This window comes from Periophthalmus magnuspinnatus, chromosome 16 (genome assembly GCF_009829125.3).
Source record: "Periophthalmus magnuspinnatus isolate fPerMag1 chromosome 16, fPerMag1.2.pri, whole genome shotgun sequence".
In the NCBI taxonomy this organism is placed as follows: domain Eukaryota; kingdom Metazoa; phylum Chordata; class Actinopteri; order Gobiiformes; family Gobiidae; genus Periophthalmus; species Periophthalmus magnuspinnatus.
The window spans coordinates 14,462,430-14,484,832 of record NC_047141.1 but is presented as its reverse complement, the minus strand read 5'-3'; the positions used below and the strand labels follow the sequence as shown (position 1 = coordinate 14,484,832).

General features: G+C 39.9%; 1 protein-coding gene across 2 annotated transcripts; it reads right to left on the bottom strand.

The window, feature by feature from the left end:
- Positions 1–7,350: 7,350 nt before the first annotated feature.
- Positions 7,351–21,625, bottom strand: LOC117383906 (polycomb protein SCMH1). 2 transcript variants are annotated; one of them, XM_033981154.2, is made up of 16 exons: positions 21,444–21,625; positions 19,798–19,863; positions 19,586–19,663; positions 19,382–19,452; positions 19,068–19,302; positions 18,876–18,964; positions 18,464–18,710; positions 15,987–16,216; positions 15,694–15,894; positions 15,053–15,179; positions 10,973–11,173; positions 10,364–10,534; positions 9,663–9,785; positions 9,191–9,322; positions 8,815–8,942; positions 7,351–8,085 (listed from the first exon to the last, which is right to left on the bottom strand). In XM_033981154.2, exons 2-16 carry the CDS (start codon positions 19,820–19,822, stop codon positions 7,966–7,968), a joined length of 2,178 nt encoding a protein of 725 aa, XP_033837045.1. In that variant the 5' UTR covers positions 19,823–19,863; positions 21,444–21,625; the 3' UTR covers positions 7,351–7,965. The 2 variants fall into 2 exon arrangements, with proteins under 2 accessions (XP_033837045.1, XP_055084170.1); XM_055228195.1 differs by having other exon boundaries at positions 18,464–18,707; positions 21,444–21,606.
- Positions 21,626–22,403: the final 778 nt, after the last annotated feature.

Here is a 22,403-nt window from a genome sequence, read left to right as displayed (position 1 = left end):
CTTGAGACAAACTTCCTGATTTTCTAACTCACTGAACCTATAGTGTCTTCTCCTGACTGTCAATGTACTGAATGCTGCTCATCCTTCCACTAAATTATTCCAGTTCTGCTCTGCAAATAACAACCGGGCTGCGCATGCATAAGGCAAAACAATCACAACTCTATACTTCCCCTATGTATTCTCTTACACAGTGTACTGCAAGTTCACCGCTAATATCCAGAATAATGTAGAGCTGGGAACACAACAGTAATAACAACTGAATATATAGTAATTGTATCATCAAAAATGTCATGTTAATAATGATCTGGACGCACCACAGTTTAAACTTGTATCTCCATGGACACAATCAAGCACCACCTGATTGAGTTAACAACAACAATGCCTGTTTTTAATGTATAATTTAAACTTAAGTTATGTCTTTATTTTTCGATAGAACATCTATAACTGAATAAATGCATGACCAATAACAATAACATTTCACTGGCGACAAGCAAGTGCGGATCCTCTATCCAAAAAGCTACACGGTGCAGCTTTAAGTTTACTTTTAAGTTTTCTCTTTTCTCAGTGCCAGTTTATTTGTTTATTTCATTGTAGTCATTTCTCTTACAGACAGCGTTTTTGTGCCCGATTTGAACTTCCTACAGTACATTTTTACCAGGCATATTCAAACAGCAGAAAATGTTTAAAAATATATTATTATTATTATTAGATAAATTTGATTGGGCCTCATTGAAGGTAAGTATCTTCTCCGCTCATCTTTGCTACATATCAAAATGCAAGGTCAGCTGTTTCCCATTACTTAAACATGAGTGTAACATTTCCCCTGCTTCAAACCACTGTGTTTAAATGCAGCTAAAGGACCTTTTCCTACCTTGTGCATGCGGTGGTAAGTGGCTGCTTTTGGGGCATGTCGGAGCAGGTGATCCAAAGGTTGCCTAGTGACTGCTGTCTCCTCCTCCTCCACCCCCCACCTCACCTCACCTCCTCTCCCAAATGTGGAGCCTGAATGGTCTGCCAGCCCTTTGAAGTGAGCAGGGAGGGGGAGTAAATAATTTATTTTGGAGTGCACCGATGACACTTCTCAGTCTGGGCTGCCTGCTTGCCTGCTTGGATGGAGGGGCCCGTAGAGGGGGCCCGTGGAGGTGTCCCGACAGTGTCTGAGGGAGGTAAATATTTAAGATGTGTGAGATTTACACTGTGGAGCCAGCACTGAGCCCAACAGTGGTTTCACAACAGCAACTGAAGCCCTGTGTCAGCACATGTCCCATCCACAGCAACACATCTCTATAGAAACCATCATTCAATAGTAAAGTAGAGTGCATACAAAGTTCTCCAGTTAGAACAAAGGCAACCTGTGTACAAGCTCATATTGTTCCTCCCAGCATAATAGCACAGTACACCCATTTAGACTTAAAGTGGTGCAGATTCTGAATAACAACTCAGCTTACATTAAATGGTATTTAAGAAGTGTCTTGCTCACTCGCTGTGGGCACTAAACCACCAACCTTGGTGTTGCTGTGACATTGGACAATTGGCAGCAAATATTCAGCACAAATATTCTTTTACCTTTTTCTCTATTCTGTGCATAGTTTGCATGTTTCTCCCTTGGTTGGGTTTCTTTCTTCTGGGCACTCCGGTTTCCCTGATCACCCCAAAAGATGCACATTAAGTAAAATCCTCTAGCTAAGGTAATCCTGACAAAGCTTATAGCTCAAGATCTAGAGACCTGGCACTTTTTTATATTATTGCCAGCCATTAATGCAGTGCTGAAAATAAACACATTTCCAACAGAAAAGCGTTACCTTGGTATGCTATTTGAGCGTACACCCTTATTCACCTCTCTGCCCTTGCACATCTTCTGTTATCATCACATTTGATCATTTCCTGGCACAGTTTTAGAGCCATGATGATTTGGCCCCCGAAGCACTGACCAATAAAAAAGCACTCCACATCCAGTCGGCAATATAACTTGTTGATAGAACAAGATTTAAAAATGATTAAAGTGAAGTATTATTTATATAATTGTATTATTTAATTATATATTTATTCTTTTATATTTGGTAGGGGCAGTGCATGTTCACAAACTTGGTAAACATTCTGTAAACACGCCAGATGGTTCTCACAAACAAGGTTGGTGAGATTTTTGCGCAAGGACACAACAACAGTACACATCACAGCCACTGCTGCCAAACTGTGGCACCTGGTATTCCCAGTGGTCTCCCATCCAAATACTAACCAGGTTGTTTAGTTCCTGAGATCTGATGAAACTGGGCATTTTCAAGGTGGTATTGGCAGCTATACAAGGCTGTCCTACAGATAAACAAGATTTGTTTAGAAAGCAATAAAGAGCATAGTACCATCCCTTTAAGGGCTATTGGTCGCCCTATACACAAAAGTACACAAGCCATTGATTTGAATATGGTAATACGGACGATACTGTTCAGAGTGAAATAGCTTGTTATTGAATCAGAACTCTTAATGTAGTCAACAAAATAGAAGCTCACTCAAGCAATATAACATCGGAGAGCCTCTTGATCAGATTGCTCCATGGGGAACAAGCTCTTATTGTTTTCTCTACTTGCTGTACTTACACTTTATTTGACTTGGGGCAGTTGAAAGTTAGCTGGGGAGTTATTGGGGCCGGTCCAGGAGAGTTACACTCCACTCGGCTGGAATAGAGGAGGAAAAGCATTAGCACAGCCAGTGTTCTGTACACAGTGTCTTTGTGAGCAGGGTTTTAAGCCGGAGTGTTAATCTGGTGACAGTGGCAAGCACATGCTAGCAAAGGCGCGCTAACAGTCTACAGGCTGGGGGTGGAATTAATACTACAGCAGTACATGTCAGGTCTTACAAGTCTTATCCTGCCGCTAAAAGCCTCATATACAATGTGTGCATGTTGGTGGTTTGGCGAGACAGGAAGTACTTTGGTGAGAATCTTTCACTTGAACTTGTCTTTTTCTTAGATCATTACATATTTACTTATGTAACTTATTATTTATTAATGTTTTACAGTGTAAGTAAATTAACAAACAGTGAATACAGGCAACACATGTTTTTTTCTTGATAAAAAAACAAGTACTAAGTTTAGACTGAAAAAGAAACGAAAACAACACTGATTTGTTGATTATAATTTATCTATTTACAAAGCATTCCCTTTTCTTGGTAGTAAAAAAGAGAGGAGTTGGAGTAGGCTGATGGTAGTGCTGCTGCGGGGTAAATGTAGTTGCAGGTTGCTGTTGTCAGTAGGGATCCACCGATGCTGATAACTGTATTGGATATTGGTACAAATCCAGGAAAATTTGTCAGTTCGGGTATTGGTTGCATGATATCGGGTCAACTGATATCCACGCTGGAAATTTTCATTGACTGTAAGCAGACTATTTACTGGTTGATGCTGGCGCAGGATGTCTCATAATTATGCTTGTAGGATAAATAACAGTTACAAAACACACTATGATCTATTTTGTAATAAGGGTAACTGTGTTTGGAGGAAGGAAACATCACATTTTCAGTCCCTACACTGGTGTTGGCTAATATCAGGTATACAGAGATACAGCATCTACTTAAAGCCAAAGTATCATTTTTTGGAAACAAATCACATTCTGCCAGTTGAAAATACTATCACAGCAGTCACATTTTACTCATTGTTCCAATTTTCTTTGGACTGTCGCGTATATTATGAAACACATGCAGTGCTATATGTTGATATAAGTGAATGTACTTTGACCTGCACCATCTGTAAACAGTATGAGCACATGACATGACTTCTAGATGCTCTGTTATCTAACTATCTAAACCACAGGAGCAAAGTGGTGAGCTGTATAGAGGCTACTCTGCTGAAACCTATGTCATTATTACCACTACATGTTACAAAATTACTTTATGTCATACAAAATACTCACAACTTTTAACAGTATTTTTATTCCTGTAAACATTTGTGGTATATATTAGGCAGTACTAGAAGAGAATGTTATACTTAAAAATGATGAGGTAGTGGTAGGAAAAAGTTTACATTGACATTTCCTTCTAAAGTAGGAGCTTATAGTATTATGTTTTACCATTACAAATAACCTATTGAAATTATTCTAAGTTCATCTTAAACAGATGAAGCTAACACATGGTAACGCTAGTGAAAGCAGTTGTAATAGTAGTGATAACCTATTATACTTAGCCTATTAGTTGTAGAAGTGAGACGTGATTGATTAATAGAAGATTCTGGTAGCAGTTTGAATATTTGTATTTGTAATAAGTACTACTAATAATACGTAATAGTACTACAGGGCTGTGTATCGCCAAGTACCTCACCATACAATGTGTATCCTGATACAGGCTCCATGATATGGTATGTATCATGTGTATCATGATACTCATACCTTGATACAATACGTGTTCAAATGAGTATCCCTTTAAAAATGTATTAATGTTTAGTAAATCCATGTTTTATTATGTAGAGTACTAAAATGTATTAGAATTTCAAGTTCCCTTATGCCTTTATTATCCTAATACAATTTTCTTGAATGAATAAATCACTTTTTCAGCCCAGCAGTTTCAGCCTTGCAGTAAGTAGGAGGTAAGTCTACAGTTTATAATGGATTTATGTTGTTTAAATGTATCCTGAAATGTATCTCTGTGTAGACTCATATTTTCAAGAAGTCCATATCAATATTTTGAGTACTCTTTAATATTCTGTTTACTTAAATACAAATTTGATTTCTGATATTTGCACACTTCTGTGTTCAATGTTGCTCCTTTTGCCAAAAATGCCAGAACGTGAGAAAGCTGTTCTTGGTGCTTGCTTTTGGCCACAACACTTCCTCTCTGATTTAGTGAAACTGGCGCTGCATGACTCTATATGAAACTACACTGTTGGTAAATAGCAGTCAGGATTTCCCCATAAGTTGTACACACAACTGGAATCCACACAATGACAGTAATATCAGAGTAATACAAAAAAAGATTTAACTCCAACAAATGTACATATGACTAGATTATCCTTTACCCTGCAGTGATATCAGCCTTAGATACACAATAAACACATTAATTTGGAGAAACTGGAGACAATAGCTGTTTAGAGTTTCAGTGTAGTTAGGCCCTCCCTTCAGACAGATATAAGGCAGTGTCCACCAGTAATCTGACCAGAACTGAAGAAGCGGCTTGGATGAGCAGCGAAACGTCTTCACTGTTACAAAGATTTGTCAAGTTGACAGATTTAAACATTATAACCCACAGAACTATAACTGAAAAAAGCCACACTTTGTTTTGGTAAATTGTAATGTCATATATGTCTTTTCGGTAGAGGTTTACAATAACTGCACCTTAATTAGCCTTAATAAGTAAGGACATAAACTTAAATCTATCCTCCATAACTATATTGGTCAACCCACCCCTCTCACACTTCACCACTAGATACTAGATGTTACTTCTATCTAATCGTGTGCCAGCTTTAGTTTGACAGAAAGAGACCACAGAACCACAGGTAGGTAAGCCTGAACAAAGGCCAAGTGAGGGCAGTGGGGTACAGGTTTAATATATGCCATCTATTGGTAGGGAGGAAATAAAAGAAAAAAAAACTTACGGATGGTAAACATGGTAAGCGGCTTGGATGAGCAGCGAAACGTCTTCACTCCTACAAGGATTTATCCAGTTGACAGATTTAAACTTCATCTTTTGCTGTGGATCAGACCTGGACGAACAATGTTTCAGACTTAGTACTTAATTAAGGGGTTAGCAGTCAGGGTATTAATACTGTAGTTACTAAGCCTGAATGACTCTTAAGTTTTTTTTTTTGTTTTTTTTTTTTCCATTATCAATTAAGTCTTTGTTTATGCTTTATTAAGACTATTAAAAGTCTTGTTATTAAGTGTTGCTGAGTTAGACCTTTCTTTCTCATGTTGACTAACAGGAATTTTGTCAACAAGTCAACTTAGTAGGTTTGAAAGACACCCACACAAAGTCACCAAAACACAATTGAAAATTCCTTATACCACAGCTTTAGTTTTGGTCTGATGTCATATACAAATATCAACACACTTTTAAAATAATACTGTTACATATTTATTCACTGGCTTACCCTACTCTATTGCGCTATCAGCATGACGAAACTGGCACTTAATCGAAAATCCCACTCTAGTGTTAGGAGCTTAAGTGGAATTTCACCAGCCAACCTTCATAAACACAACACACACTGAGCTGTTACTTCTATAAATAGCTTTGGCTTCACAAACAGCATTCTGGCTACTATTACACATCAACAAGCACACAAGCAGGCAGAAGCAAGCCGCAGAGGCAAGGCAACCACGAGCTCCCAGCCTGTCACATGCGCCTATGCATAACACAAACAGTGCCCATATTGTCCATGCGTCATAAGGTTGCGCACAGAGACCCGCATTCATAGTCATCGGTGTCATTCCCAAGCTGTTTTTGGTCACTATTTTGCAACCCAGCGCTGTATTGGAAGAGGCAATATTATCTGCCTAAGTCACTACACTCATTGCACACATGTAATTTTCGCCCACCAGTCTAATAGCCCACTCAGCCACTGACAGGAATAATAACAGCCGTAGCAGCAAGTTCATATTAACATAAATGAAATACAGTTTAAATAATGGGGAAAATTTACGATCCTCAAAGCCCAACAGTGAAAATGTCAAAGCTGTAACAGAATAAGGGCGTGGATTAGGTGATGCTCCAGTGGGAGAAAGGAAAAAAAAAAAGAGCAGAGAGGATCGTGTTGTGACTAACAGATGGGGAGATGGACACCCGTGGACGTGCGTGACTCTGGGGCCAAGGAGAAACTGCAAGGAGATGGGACGTAAGGGGAATATAGAAAGATGCTGCCCTCTGCTGGAGAATCGATGTCAATGACTAAAGAGTGCGTTTGAGGTAAACCGTAAGTCTGGTTTAAGAGAACTGACAACTGTTATCTGTACTGTTATTTATTCCAACGTAATTTATCTTTGTAGGTTTTTCACTACTGACAGCAGTATAATATATAACGTCTTGAGCTATAAAAGAAAAGCTGACGCTGCCCTCCTAATTTAGAAACCTCAGATGTATTTTGCTTTTTTTTCTGTGTTTACATGGTTATGGGTCATGGCCTTCCCAGAAGTAACTCAATTTAAAAAGCTTTTAAGGATGGCATAATTTTTCAGTACAAGTCAAAGTTAATATATTATTATATTACTGCCAGTCACAGCTGCATGTTTGTTAACTGTTTAATGACTGATCACTCAAACTTTGTCAACACTAAATCGGAATTCAAGCTGCTCTAAACTGCTCTGGAGAATGTTAGTCAGAAATATGTTTACGTTTATGATGGTTAATTTAGCTGCAAGTATTTTGACACAGACATAAGTATCAAGTTCAGCATTATTTATTGAACAAAGCATGGAATCTCCTTGTACAAACATGTACAGTATAAAAGTTTTAAAAATACAAAAACACAGTAAATAATACAGTACAATGAGATTTTAGCAAATATCTAGAACACATTAATTTCTTTAATAAATTTTTTTTTCTGACTAAATGAATGTTAATTGCAAGCCTTCTCAAAGACTTTTGGTATTCTCAATTTGGGTTTAATTTTTATTCATTCAAGTCCCCTTCTGCATTTTTATAGTAACAAACACTGCTGACAAAGCAGCACCTCTGTATGAAAATATGATATGTAGATAAATGTAACACGAGGCTGAGCATTTACAGTAAACCGAATAGATTGACGTTACTTTAACATAAAAACAAGTTGATTATTGTACAAAATCCCATGCTGCCTTGAGGCTGGATTGTGCTACATAAACATTCTCAAAATCAGGAAACCGTATAAATGTAACACCAGATATGGTGATCTTATGAATGATGCTACATGTAATATGTCTAATAAAGTCCAGCATGTAGTGCAGAAGTACCGTTGGAGTAGGGGTATAGTGCTTTGGAAGTCCTTTGTGAGTGGTCTCTATGCTGACAGCCTTAAGCACGTTTGAGCTTATCGATGTGGAAGGTGAGTTTGAGGGCAGGGCCGAGCTTTAAGCCCATGTATTTCATCATCATGTCACTGCGTAGCAAAAGAAGGGCGTTGCCATCAATCTCCTGCGGCAGACAGGAAAGGAGCCTTTTAAAGACATGCTCAGGAAGTTTACAAGGCTGGCTTTTCATTCTTGAACAAAATGTGTTATGGTAGCATTGTTAAATGTTGTTGTCAAATTATATAGTAAAGAAACATACAAACAACCTTTTTTCCAAATAATGTTGCATTTGAGTTTTAAAAAGATAATGAAAAAAAAAGCAAATTAAATAGTAAAAATTCAACACCGAAAAAGGGGTAAATGGGCAAAAAAAAAAAAAAAATGCTTTTAATCACCTTGGGATAAGAACATTACATTTTCTAACTTTAAATAATGTCTGCATATGGAAAATATACTTTAGCACCTAAATTCCTCATTAGAGCTGGAGATGAAGTTTCTAAAGCTCAGCTCCCTCTGCTGTCAGCAATGGGGATTAACATTGAGAAAGTAAACTGTTGAAATCAACAAAATCAAAACATGCAAAAGGAGCTGAGATAAGACTACTTTGGATTAATGAAACAACCACAGATGAAGCAAAAATACAACTCCTGGAATGTTTTTTGGCGAGGGGGAATATTATAACATGGTTAAAAGGTCAAAAAAGTCAATTTTGTATGATATGATAGGAAGTATTGTTAAAGAACACATATGATGCATTTGTGGGGGAAGAAGGAGGGTGGGATCTTCAAGGAAAATTTAGTTCTTGTGGAAAACACAAAACAGCCTAAGCACAGTAGCAGTACAGTGTACATACATGTTTCCTGAAGAGGTCGGCATGTGGTGCCAGCACTGGGTCAATGTCCCTGATGTACTGCATCACCTCCTCCACTGTCCACAGACTGGGGTCCTGACCACTGGACTTTGGGCTCTCCCTCAGGCTGCCTGAAGATCAAGAATAAAACAAGTCCAATATTTATGGCAAATATAAATAAATATTGTTATTGATACATTTTAACTATACTTATTTTACACTCGTATCTTTATGGTAGCTATAAAACATAAAAATGAGCAACAATTCTTTAGCTGGAATATCTTAAAGAAAAAGGAAGTTTACTAATAATCTCACAGTGGAGATTGGATCTCCAGGGCTAAAACTATGTGCTCATTATTGGTTCTAGATGGTTGATCACCTGATGAGTTGTGGCTTTGCATGAGTTTGGAGGGTGACCTAAGGCCTGATGACTGGACCGTGGACTTTGGAGACACAGGACTTTTCTTCAAATGCTCAGCTGCCACAACACTGTTTTCACTGAAAGATTCCCCTATGGACATAAAGAGACAGTTTCCTAGAACTCCACAAAAGGGACAGTTTTTATACATTCAGCAGAGGTTCTCCATCAGCACTCTCTCATATATATATATATATATATATATATATATATATATATATATATATATATATATATATATATATATATATATATATATATATATATATATATATACATATACACACAAATATAACCCCCCCCCCCCAACTGAGCCAGTATGGTCAGATTGTGTTCAAGAGCAGATTAATTTAAGAAACCGAGTGTCCTCCAGTTTACCATCCCAACCACCTACCATACTATTTCTACTTGTACAGTGTGATAAGTGACTTACCATCAGTGTAGTGGTGAGACATTTTGGCCAGCTTCTGGGGTACTGAGCTATTATAGGACTCCTGAAGAGAGCGTTTGTTGCCCCTGTCTGGACCAGTTATACTATTCCCATATCCCCTTCTTTCTGTAACATAAAATAAAAATCAATGCATGTGAGGATACAATATTCAAACTCATAACAAAAATAATATATAAACCAGTTGTACCTAGTGTGATACAAGGATTACCGGTATATAAAATGCTTAGCATATATGATGGCTCAAAGACAGACTTTTTTGGGTACTTAGTATTAAAATATAACTATCATATGTAGATCATGTTGTTGATGGTAAATCACAGTAGTGATCTGAAACAACTTAAGAATAGAAACAAGTCCATTGACTTCCTTTTCAAAACAGAACCGATAGGTCCGCCTCTTCATAGTGGCACGTCACTGTAGCAATCAGTGGATTTCATGTACATGTTTATTGTTTTTATGTAAAAAATGTGGTATTTTTTTCAACCTTACATGTACGACCCAAAGTCTGAATGTTTTGAATAATCAAGTATTAAATAGAATTTTGAATGCATAAAAATACAACTCTGACAAAGCTAATGATGAGGGAACACTAGATGGTCATTAAAGCCAATTTTTATTACTCAATAAATGCATTCAATTAGTCACTTTAAGAGGACATATTAAATGGATCAAATTGGACTCACCTGTGGAGAAGGAGAGGCTGTTGTAGTGCGTGGCTGCTCGGGCGACGGGCTGGTTTCCAAACAAAGGGTCACAGTGGAGGTTGTGGCACAGTTTTTCTAAGAAGCGCAGAACGTAGGTCACACTGCTCACTGTGGGCAGTGTCAGGGTGTGCTGCTGCTGCTCAAAGTATGCTAACAGGGACACAGGTCACATGTTAGCGTTCCACATAAGTAAACCATTAGTGATTAGGACTTTAAGATTAATCTCAGTTGGATCAAAAATCGCAATTTCAATGAGTACACTTGGCAAATCGCAAATGAAGCAATTTTTGAAGTACCACAATTTCCTCCACAAAAAACAAAATATCTTTTCTTATTCTGCATAAAACTGCTCATTCTATTGTTTAGAAACAGGATGAGCAAACGCATACTGAAATGTGATTCTTGTATTAGTTTGTCAGTTCATATTTCATCTTTTTGTCAATTCTTCTGGACGTGATTAAAATGTGCACTTTGAACAGAATCCTATACAAATATTGCAAATCTAATCGCAATCAAAATGCTTGTCAAAATCGCAGTTCAACATTTTTTTCACAAATCATTTAGTGGTGATGATGGTCTAATATTCACCTGAAATGACTTCTCCTCCCTGGCCAGACTTGAGACAGGAGAACACAGTGCGCTGGTTGTGAGCAGAGTCCACACAGGCCTGGACACACTGCTGGAGGACTGAGGAGGCCCGGCCTGGTCCAAAGTGGTCTGGGAGCTGTTGAATCCGCCGCAGGTCTAAGTGAGGGCCCACTTTGCCGTACTTGTTCAAATACACGCAGACTAAACCAAAACACTGAAAGTTACTTACTTCAAAGTTTCTTCAATGGTACGGTAATTGTATGCATGTACAGTGGGTACAGAAAGTATTCAGACTCCCTTAAATGATTTTAGCAAATGGCTGCAATATAACAAGAGTGAAAAATTTAAGTTCATTTTTTCCTCATTAATGTACACACAGCACCCCATATTGACAGAGAAACACAAAATTGAAATTTTGGCAGAATTATTAAAAAAGAAAAACTGAAATATCACACAGCTATAAGTATTCAGATCCTTTGTTCAGTATTTACTAGAAGCACCTTTTTGAGCTAACGCAGCCATGAATCTTTTCTATTCAAGAACAATCACGGAGTTGTCCTGAAGCCACTCCATTATTTTTGCTGTGCTTTTGTCTTGTTGGAAGGTGACCCTTCAGCCCAGTCTGACGTCCTAGGCACCCTGGAGAAGGTTTTCGTCCAGGATATCCCTGTACTTGGCCGCATTCATCTTTCCTTCGATTGCAATCAGTCGTCCTGTCCCTGCAACTGAAAAACACCCCACAGCTGCCACCACCATGATTCACTGTTGGGACTGTATTGGACAGGTGATGAGCAGTGCCTGGTTTTCTCCACATATACCACTTAGAATTAAGGCCAAAAAGTTCTATCTTAGTCTCATCAGACCAGAGAATCTTATTGCTCACCATCTTGGAGTCCTTCAGTTGATTTTTTAAAACAAATTCCATGAGGCTTTCATGTGTCTTGCTCTGAGGAGAGACTTCCATCGGGCCACTCTGCCATAAAACCCCAACTGGTGGAGGACTGCAGTGATGGTTGACGTTCAAGAACTTTCTCCCATCACCTGACTGCATTTCTGGAGCTCAGCCACAGTGATCTTTGGGTTCTTCTTTACCTCTCTCAACAAGGCTCTTCTCCCCCAATTGATCAGTTTGGCTGGATGGCCAGCTCTAGGAAGGGTTCTGTTCGTTCCAAACGTCTTCCATTTAAGGATTATGGAGGCCACTGTGCTCTTAGGAACCTTAGGTACAGAATTTTTTTTGTAACCTTAGCCACATCTTTGCCTTGCCTGTCTCTAAGCTCTTCAGGCAGTTCCTTTGACCTCATGATTCTCATTTGCTCAGACATGCACTGTGAGCTATAAGGTCTTAAAGAGACAGGTGTGTGGCCTTCCTAATCAAGTCCAATCAGTACAACCAAACACAGCTGGACTCCAATGAAGGTGTAGAACCATCTCAAGGATGATCAGAAGAAATGGACAGTAACCGAGTTAAATATATGAGGGTCACAGCAAAGGGTCTGAATCACTGTTCCCTCTAAACTGCGCGCGTGCGCAATTGCGCACTGCTGACACGGTCTCCGCGCACAGAAAATCTGTGCTGCGCACAAAAAAATCGAACCGGAATTGAAAATAAAATAAACACACAACAATTCATTCTGCGCTATTTTTCAATGTGATTCAGTGAGTGTGATCGGTGACGAGCTGCTCCAGCCAATTATATGATTCACATACGTATTGGCGCAGCTTATCCACGTCATTGACAGGCGTCCTCATGCGCCGCTATCAGAGTTTTAGCCGATGTGGAGTGAAGACTAGCTAATGATGCTAATGATGCTAAGTGCTGTTTATCCCCTTAACGTTCCGACGGCCCGCGCTCTGTTTTGTAGCAGTTTTGCGTTTTAAACATGACGAAACGAACAAAACAAAGGAAGTACGCGACCGAGGACACTGTGGATGTTTGTACAAGTTAAACTAGAGGCATCTCGGACCCGGAGCGGTTCGTGGAACCGAGTGAAGATCTCATGATGGACTGAGGAGCAGAGGACCTTATGTGCTGATGGACTGGATGCTGTTCCTGATCGGTAAGCGTGGTTTCTTCTGCTATTGACTTAATTGTGGGTCAAATATATCATGCGTAATCATTAGCGTTAGCTAATGCCAAAGTGTCTTGCCTAAGGACACAATGACGGAAGTTGGTCCGAGCGGGACTCGATCCTCCATGAGTGTCACACTGTACAATCGTGTCCAGTGTGTTCTTAGTTTCCAGTGTGTGCTTGTTTACATTTTGAAGTGTGTGTGTTTGTTCACTGTTTGCAGTGTGTGGTTTGTAAATATTTATTTTGACCCATACAACTTGTTTTGACTATATTTTATATACAAATACACATTATATATTGTGTTTTGACATGTTATGTAAATGTACAGTAATAGAGCAGCTGTGCAGATACAGATTCCTCTCAGTGTGTATTGGTCATTGACTGTCACTAGTTTATGAGTTGTAAAAATCAAGTGATTGTGTCATATACTGAAAAAGAATTAACGGACTGTCTCCCAGACACAGTAGGACAATCTCACTCAGTGCACAGCAAAAGCTTCACACAATGGCTTATACTCATAATACAAGTCAGAGCTTTATAATAAAATGTTAAGTGTGTTTTCAACATTGGAGTTTACAGTTGTCTTGGTTTGGTTGGAAGCTCATGTTTTGCCATAGTTAAAATTAAATATTTATACTTCCAATAGCATTAACATACTACACAGGTCATGAGCAAGATTTTTGTCATGACTTTCATTGTATAAGTGGCTAAAGCACTTAATTAAAAGTCTTATAACAGAAATGTAAATGCAGTAATTTGATTCTTTTAATAAACCATTTCACTTGGATGGATGCGATGCAGCATGACCACAGTGCGCACGTCTGATGTCGCTCACAGTGGTCCATGGGACCGCTCAGAGAGTTTGTGTGTTTGCTCAGACTCGTGAAAAATTAGAGGGAACATTGGTCTGAATACTTATTTTTTTAATAAATCTGCAAAATTTTCAACAATTTTGTGTTTATCTGTCAATATGGGGTGTTGTGTGTACATTAATGAGGAAAAAAATCAACTTAAATGATTTTAGCAAATGGCTGTAATGTAATTAAGAGTGAAAAATTTAAGGGGGCCTGAATACTTTCCGTACCCACTATATGTGTGTGTCTGAAATCTAGACTAGTACGATAATTACAATATTGACCTATCGTTCAATATATAATGAATGGTTAGATAATTTTAAAGCTTTTTTATATGTAGAGTGTGTTTATTTATTGCAGCTCACATTTTTTTAACAATATCATGCATTTAGAATGTTTTTTTTTTTCAGACGATGATCCTACTTTAGGGTTATTAACTTGGTTAAGACTTGGAGACTTATCCATGCATTTGTCTCCAGTAGGTTAGACTACTGTTACAGCCTGCTCACTGCCCTCCACAAATGAGCGTTAAGACAGCTGCAGTACATCCAGAACACTGCTGCTTAGGTCCTGACTAGAATCAGGAAGTACAAGCCCATAAATCCTGTGTTCAGGTGTCTGCACTAGCTTCCTGTGAGTCAAAGAATAGACTTAAAGCAGCTCTACTTGTGAACAAGTCTCTCCTTGGCCTAGCGCCAAAGTACATCTCCCACATGTGCCATATGAACCATCTCACACTCTGGGCACCAGCAGGAGGTCAGCCCCTGAAGTCCTCAGAGTCAGGACTAAACATGCACCTTCCTGAAGATGTGAGACAGGCCTCCACTTTGACAATGTTTAAATCCAGGCTCAAAATGGTTTTGTTTAGTTGTGCATATGACTGAAAGATTTTTATTCTGCACTCTTCTCTTTTAATGTTAATTTTATGATAATTATTTATATTTTGATTTGTTTGTATTATTCTGCAAAGCACTTTGAATTACTTTGTGTACAAATTGTACTATACAAATGAACTTACCTTGCCTTGCCATTGTGTCTAAATAAGTTTCAATATTATTTTTTATAATCTATATTTTCTTCATATACCTGACTTAAAAATGTGTTATTGCGACAGGCCTAGTAAAATCTATGTTAGCTGAGCAGTTGTGCACCTGTGGGGGCCTGTAGTGCAGACTTGGGGATGGTGGCATTGTCCAGAGGCACAGTGCTGGTGTCAGGCTCCGGAGTGCTGCTGGTGGGAGAGGTGGGGACTTGATTTGGTATTACCCGAGGTTTCCTCTGGTGAGAAAAATAAATAACATTGTATTCAAAGTTACCATCTGTAAATGTATTTGTGATTTTTCAGCAGTAGATGGGAGAAGTTAAACCTGTTCCCCCCTCCCCTCACCTGGTCTTTGTTCAGGCTCACCTATGATCTCTGTTCTTCTTCTGTCAGGCCAAAGTTGGCATACTATCAGACAGCAGTAACATAGATAGCATCTAGTGATGTTATGTGAGAATACAACTAGGCCAGGTCAGCCAATCTAATTACAGATGGTGGGTTAAAAACACGTCATGTTTGTGAATAACCTTTCATAACAGCTTTTGATCTACTAAAGAGACTATTTAGAGATTCCAACATCTAAATTGTTAATAAAATTTAATATAACTAACGTTATTCATCATTAAATACAATAAACTCTATTAGGTTATAACAGTACTACTCAAGTGCCACACACTAAGCAAAACAACACAAACATAATGAAATCCTTCTTTGGGCTTCCTAAGCTCCCTCTGTGTTCAGTGATGGTACCTTGCTTCCAGGTTTTGGGCCTCTTTTCTTTGGAATCTTGACTGCCAGAGCCTGAGCCTGAGCCTGAGCATGGGCCTGCTGCAGTGCTATCCTCTGGGCCCAGTTGGTGGGTAACCTGCCCCTTGGTCGCCCTGGACCAACAGGCCGTCCTGGTCCAGCCATGACATCTTCAAACCATGCTGCTCTTTTGGCCCAGCCTAGCTGCACAGAGGGACGTGCAGAGCAGAAAGTTAAAGTAAATAAAAACTGAAAATTGTTGCGCATTGCCCTCTATATAAACAAAATATACATACCCTACTACCCGGTTTTGGTCCTCGTTTCTTGGGGATCTTGACTGGCACCAGCTCTTTGCCTGTCTGCATGCTCTGTGGTCCCAGGAGTGTCCCTGTTATGTTGGCCTTCTTGCGTCCTGGTCTTCGCCCCCTCTGGCCTGGAGGTCTGCCCACTGATGGGCTGGGAGGCATAGCTGCTGGACTGTCTACACTGCCGTCTGTTGGGGCTCCCAGGCTCTTCAGCAGTACAACTAGAATGGGACATATCACAGCTTAGACCAGGAGTTTCCAAACTATGGCCTGGGGGCCAAATGCAACCAAAAGACCAATTTTTGTAGGCCCTCAAGCCTGCTGCTGAATGGGCTCAAATGATGATAGGCAGATTAGGCAAATTTAAGTTGTTCCACCCCTATAAAGTTAATCATCAACAACTTATCACATTGTGATACAGACCTCAAATTTGTGTTTCAAGCCTTATCAGTACAGTGGCTGTCAGAACTATATCAAATTTACCTATCTGCAAGACTCACTGTAGTGACCACTGGTCTGTGGCCATCTCTTTCAAATATGTTTCAAGATGCGGCCCTCTGTGAAAAAGGTTTGGACAGAACTGGCTTAGACAAATACATTGTGCAACATACCAGCAGAGCCAAAGCTATTAGGCTATACCTGGCCATTAGTTATGGCTAACATTACACTAGTTTTATCAATAAATTAATAAAAATTCCTATGTCATTTAATCCAATATTTGTAGGTGCAATAGTAATAGCAGTAATATTGTCCAGCTGAGGTGAGATGCTAAAACAATACTAAAAAAAGGAGAAATTAACTTATTACCCTGTGAAAATGTTTTCAACCAGGAGGTGTTCTGAAATAAATTAGTTTCTGGAGACCTTTAAGGACATTATGATAATATACCGGTAAACATAACTTTTTAATATGTTTATTTTTTCTTACACGCAACTCACTTTAAACATTGATGAATAAATAAAATAATATTTAAAAGCATAAAACAAAACCATCCTCTTCATTCATTACCTAGTCACTTTTAGATTGTGGACTACGTCAACATTATATTTGCGAGGACTTCAAAGCAGAAGTTAACTTTGTCAGGCCCCTAAAACATGTGAGATGTCCTGAAGGTTTATCTATCAAACAGTCTTATCTTAATTATTAAAATAATTGCTTAAATGTGACTCACAGCTACAGAGGAAACACTTGTAATCACAACAACCAGTTAGAAGCCACACTGTTTTTTTCCCTCTCAGCTGAGTGCACCGGGTTCACCAAGTTCACAAGACTGAACTCCCTCACTCATATTACAGGAAGACAACTTGTTTTTCATTAAGCATCCATGTTATGTTTCAGTATGTTCAATTTTACTCACCACGTTGGTTGAAACAGTCTAAAGTATGTTGTTGTGCTCAACGCTGTCCTCACGCTCACCTTCTTTTCTTGTCCTCTTTTCCACTCTTCTACCACTTTGCTCCTCCCTCCTTTTCTGTTCCTCTTCTCTCCACCTCCCACCATCTGCTCAGAGTGTAAACTGTCTAGCTTTGATGGCGTCTGTCTTTTCTCTCCATTCTCTCTCTGCTCTTAACTCATTTCAGTTTGAGATGTCTAAGCAGACCCAGCTAGACTAGCTGCCAACAGGAGGCCTAGAGTGGGGCACCCAGGCACAGAAACCACGTCATTCTCTACCCCAGCCAGTTGGGTGAGCTCCAGACCTTCATAAAACAACAGCACCCGGCAAGGCCCTGTCCTGCCTCCCATCGACAGTGTTTTTCAGCTCTCTTACATTTGAGATTTCTGTTGCATCTAATAATATCTGCCTGTTTCCCAGTGTCATTCTGTATTCCTTTGGTTAACTTTTTTCAAGCTCACAAACATTGATCAGTAGGGCTGGGCTGGTGATAAATTGTGAGATATCTGGGAATGACATGGAATATCATGAGATAATTGCATGTAATTGCACTTGCAAGGGGAGGGCAGATGGAGATTGCTACTGCTAAAGCCAAGAGCAACTTAAATACTGACTGTGGGGGCTCTGCAGAAGGTAAAAACTAATAAAAAATATAAGTTGAGAGTGCAAGCAGAAGTTATAGTTGTAACATTTGGCTATACAAATATTAAAAAAGCTATTGTTAAGCAGTCTTAGGTATATCATAAATTATACTGTTATTCCAAATGTAGTCTTTTATATTGTGATAAATATTTACTCCATATCACCCCGCTCTAATGATCAGCTTTTTTGTTGGTCTTTCTGTAACTAAGAAATCTCTGCTCCAATCAAAAATGCCTACAAACTGGAATTTTGTATGCACAGCTAGATATTAGCATTGTGCCCAAGCAATCCTTCAAACCATTTCTTAAGATGGGGAGATCAAATTGCACATACCAGTCTTCCATGAATTTAACTTTACTTTTTGCCATGTTTTAGTAACCTAAAAATTGTTACACACCAAATTGCCCAAAGTCCTGAGCTCAGAGTTAAATACCTTTGGTGCCAGGTGGCTGTAGGTTGTCTCCGGTGAGCGCACACCAGCCTACAGGGAAGATGTCCCGCGAGTCGTAGCGGCAGTAATAGTCGAAGGCTCCTCTCCAGCCGTCAAAGGTGACCAGCACCTCTACACCGCGCAGTGCACCCACAGTGGCAGGGCAGATGAAGTGTGGATTTTTACGGTCCAGTGCCTCCAGCTTCATGCCCACTTGGAACAGGTTCTGCTCTGGAGTGGGAGGCTCCTGCTGGGAAAACCATAGAGGGAAGGGCAAAGGGTTCAGGCATCATAGTTAACTGGTTTTATCCACAGTTACCCACAATAATGGTAATAACTGCCTAAATTAACACACAAAGTCACTGGTCACTAAATCCTATGGGGGTAGCAATTATAGCCTGTGAAGATTGAGTACCTTGTGGAAAATGCGAGAGGGTGCCATCTCAGCTCCATTTAGTGTTTTCAAAAGGAACATGGGCCATGAAGAGGCATTCAGTCGAAAACCTGTGTGTTTAGATATAATTTAAGTGTATATCTTTAGCAAGGGTGACCTGGCCAAGTGGTCTGCATCATACGTCACAAAATATTGGAATGTGGCCGGTCCTACCAAGTGGTGGCTGCAGCATGCCCCCACTCTTCTCACAGCTCCCGATCGGCTGGATTTCAGAGGAATCTGCCAGACGCCAGAAGTCATTCTTGTTGTCAGAGCCATCCAGTCGGAGGCGCAGGCGTGACCCTGTCAAACCCACCACTGTGGCGATACATGTGGATGTGGTGTTCCTCGGGTCCTGGGCTTCCAGTTTCATCCCTGCCTTGAACTCATTCACTGGAGGAGTTAGGCTCTGACAGATGGCAATACAGTTGTGTTAGTGAAAAGTTTCCTTAGGCGAAAGTAAGAAGACATGTAACATCATTCCTTACTTGCTTAAAATAGGAGGCAGGTGCAGCCATGGCACCTGTCTCTTTTAAATATTTCTCCCAGCTGAAATGACCTTAAAAATATAATGCATAAAATGTACATGTGCAGTTTGAGTAATGATCTAAAAACATCAATATGTTGTAAGGCTGTGAAATAAACCCTTTAAATATGTAACTGAAATGCATAATTCTAATAGAGAAATTTACCTTGATATTGCGGGGGAACCCGGGAGGGTCGTCCACTTCTGGTATGTTTAATTCTTCTGACATCTTGCCACTCTAAAGCTAAAAAGAGATGTGAAATGAACAGACTTAACACATTTCTCTCAACAGCACTATGTGGACTACATGTAGCCAACATGGGAGAAGAGCCTACAGTGCCATTATATTAGACACTTATAATTTAACAAAATGATTACCTTTTAGTGGCACCGGCTTCTTCATGCTCCAGTAAGACGGAGTTCACAACAACCCTGGCCCTTTCTCTGAGGCAACGATTAAAAAAAACGGGGAAAGCTTTCAGAGGTGTGTGTTGTGAATACAAATGGTTCAAGTTAACTTTCATTTTTAGCAATTAATTTAAACTTCATGAGTTATTTTAGTTCATAGCATTTATCAGTTAGACCTCTCAGGCTAATGCCGAGCATTATTACATAACTATAAGGCAAGAGGAAGAAAAGTTGTGTAATTTTAAACTGACACTTGTAGGCGGTGGGCCGAGAGCGTATATCTACTTTCTGTCGTGAAAACATTGGTCTCCATCGAGGGAGGACGCAGAATTCAACATATAAGTATAACATATTTTAATCAACGAGACCCGCTTTGTGCCACTCAAGATTCGTGCGTGGCACGCGACAGTGCGTCAACAGTACGTCAACAGTACGCCGTAGAAAGCGCGCGCGGACCAATCAGCGAGCAGCAGCGCGCAGCTGTTCACCACGCTGTTCACTCTCACACAAACAGAGATGGGCTTTATCTCAAAATAATAAAGAAGATGGTGCACATTTGCAGAGAACAAAGTCGTAATCTTTTGTGTTAACGTAACGTCAACGCAGGGCTCTATCTTTATAGATTAGTTTAAGATTTCTTGAAATGGCTATTACAACATACATCTACACACGAATTAATCATGATGTCGGTTTACTTCTTTTTGGTTGTGGTTGTTATGTTAGTAAAGCTGCGATGAAGACCGGTTACAGTGTAAAGATTTTATAATACAGAACATTCACGGAAGAGACGCACAAGTGGTGAAAACTTTGTGTATATTAAACACACGACGTACCACCCAGATTTATCCCGTGGCCCATGGATCACATCTTCACTCATGGCTGGGAGCACGACAAAAGTTGAAGAACAGGTGGGCAGGGCTTTATAATGTTTCCAGATGCGCTATTGGCTGATAGCAGAGGATCCGTCACACATTGCGATAGCCGTCTGCTGTTTTCGCCTCAAAAGTGTCCGCGACAAGTTACAGATTACCAAAAATTGTGCGAAAAATACGAGTGGCAATAAATTCATATAGATTCCCCGATAAATGTAGATCACGTGTGCAGCAAACGGGGTCCTTCCTCAACAGAGATCTATCAACTGCACCAAAAAGGCTGCTGGCCCACCGCTTATTCTCTTTGTTGGTCATGTTATAGCCAGGAGATCATAGATCGACAGCTCCATATCACTCAATATGATCATACATGAAAACAGAACATAGAGTGGCGTTAATTCATATTTCAAATTAATGGAAGTAAACACTAAGGTAAACTGTAACCAAAGTGTAACCAAATATGGTGGAATTAACGTTTTGAACACACAGGTCAAAAATGAAAAACGAGTGCGTCATGGCTCTGTTTCAAGCCTTATTTTAGATATAAAAACAACCCACAGATACAAACAAATAGCCTACTGTGTATCAACTGCATGTTGATTCCGCTTCAAGTCAAGTTTGACAGAGCTATGCTCATCAAACCACAACAGAGAAACAAGCGTGCGTAAAGACGCACCGTTATAATAAACAAACAAGTTGTAAGACTATTGTTCACTGATAATACATGATATCCTGTATGCATACCTTAGACTTAGAGCTTCATAGCCACCTCAGAGGTTTTTATCCTGTCCGGCTGATTTCCTTTTCAACAGAAGTGCGCCTTTTTTCTCCGCCAAAGGGGGCTGGCGTCTGAATTAAAGCGACCCGCTCCTAGCTTTCAGTCTGCGGGAAAAGCCACGGGGACAGGTTAGAGCCCATTCGTTGTCTGCCACTGAGTGGGAGAAAGAGAAAATTGAACAAAGTCAGGGTTTCGTCAACTTGTGGGTTGGCTAGCTCACTTCAGACGCGTAGGTTATTTGAGAAAGAGATTAATCCCACAGCTTGTTTAGGTCGAATCGTACACAAAGTCCACGCCTGTCCATGCTAACTCAACTATGTGTTAAATGAACAAAACCAGTCCTAGAAGGAAACATAAAGCGTCACAGCGGGTAACGGTGAGTTTAACTCTGGTTAACGAGAAGGAGCCATGCACTGGTGTCACTCACCTTGCAAAGTGCAGACAGATTATGCAGAGTCCGCACATCATGCTACACATGGGCCAAACCGACATGCCCTCTGCTGAGAGAGCATGCTACCGGTTATCCCTAAAAATAATCACTGTGGTAATGGAAGGAATTTCTTTAAAAAAAAAAGTACAGTCTCTATGGCACATAAATGCCCGTCTCGATATAGCTGGATATGGCTACCTTGGTGGTTTAATCGTGTTTGTTTCAGACATTGTCCGCCATGTTTTGTACCCAATGAGGAGGGGGTGTTATGCCCACTGCCTTAGACTAAACAAGCCGAGGGGCCCACGACTGAAGATCGGTCTTTGGCGACCTCTGGCGGCCATATGGAGATGACTCTTCCATGCGACTGAGGTATTCACAATTACAATGAATGGATCACTTACATATACATATATAAAATGTCATCCTCACCCTTTAGGGGGGTCTCATCCCTTCTTCCATGCTCGGGTCCCCCTGGGAGCTCGAGGGTCCTGCA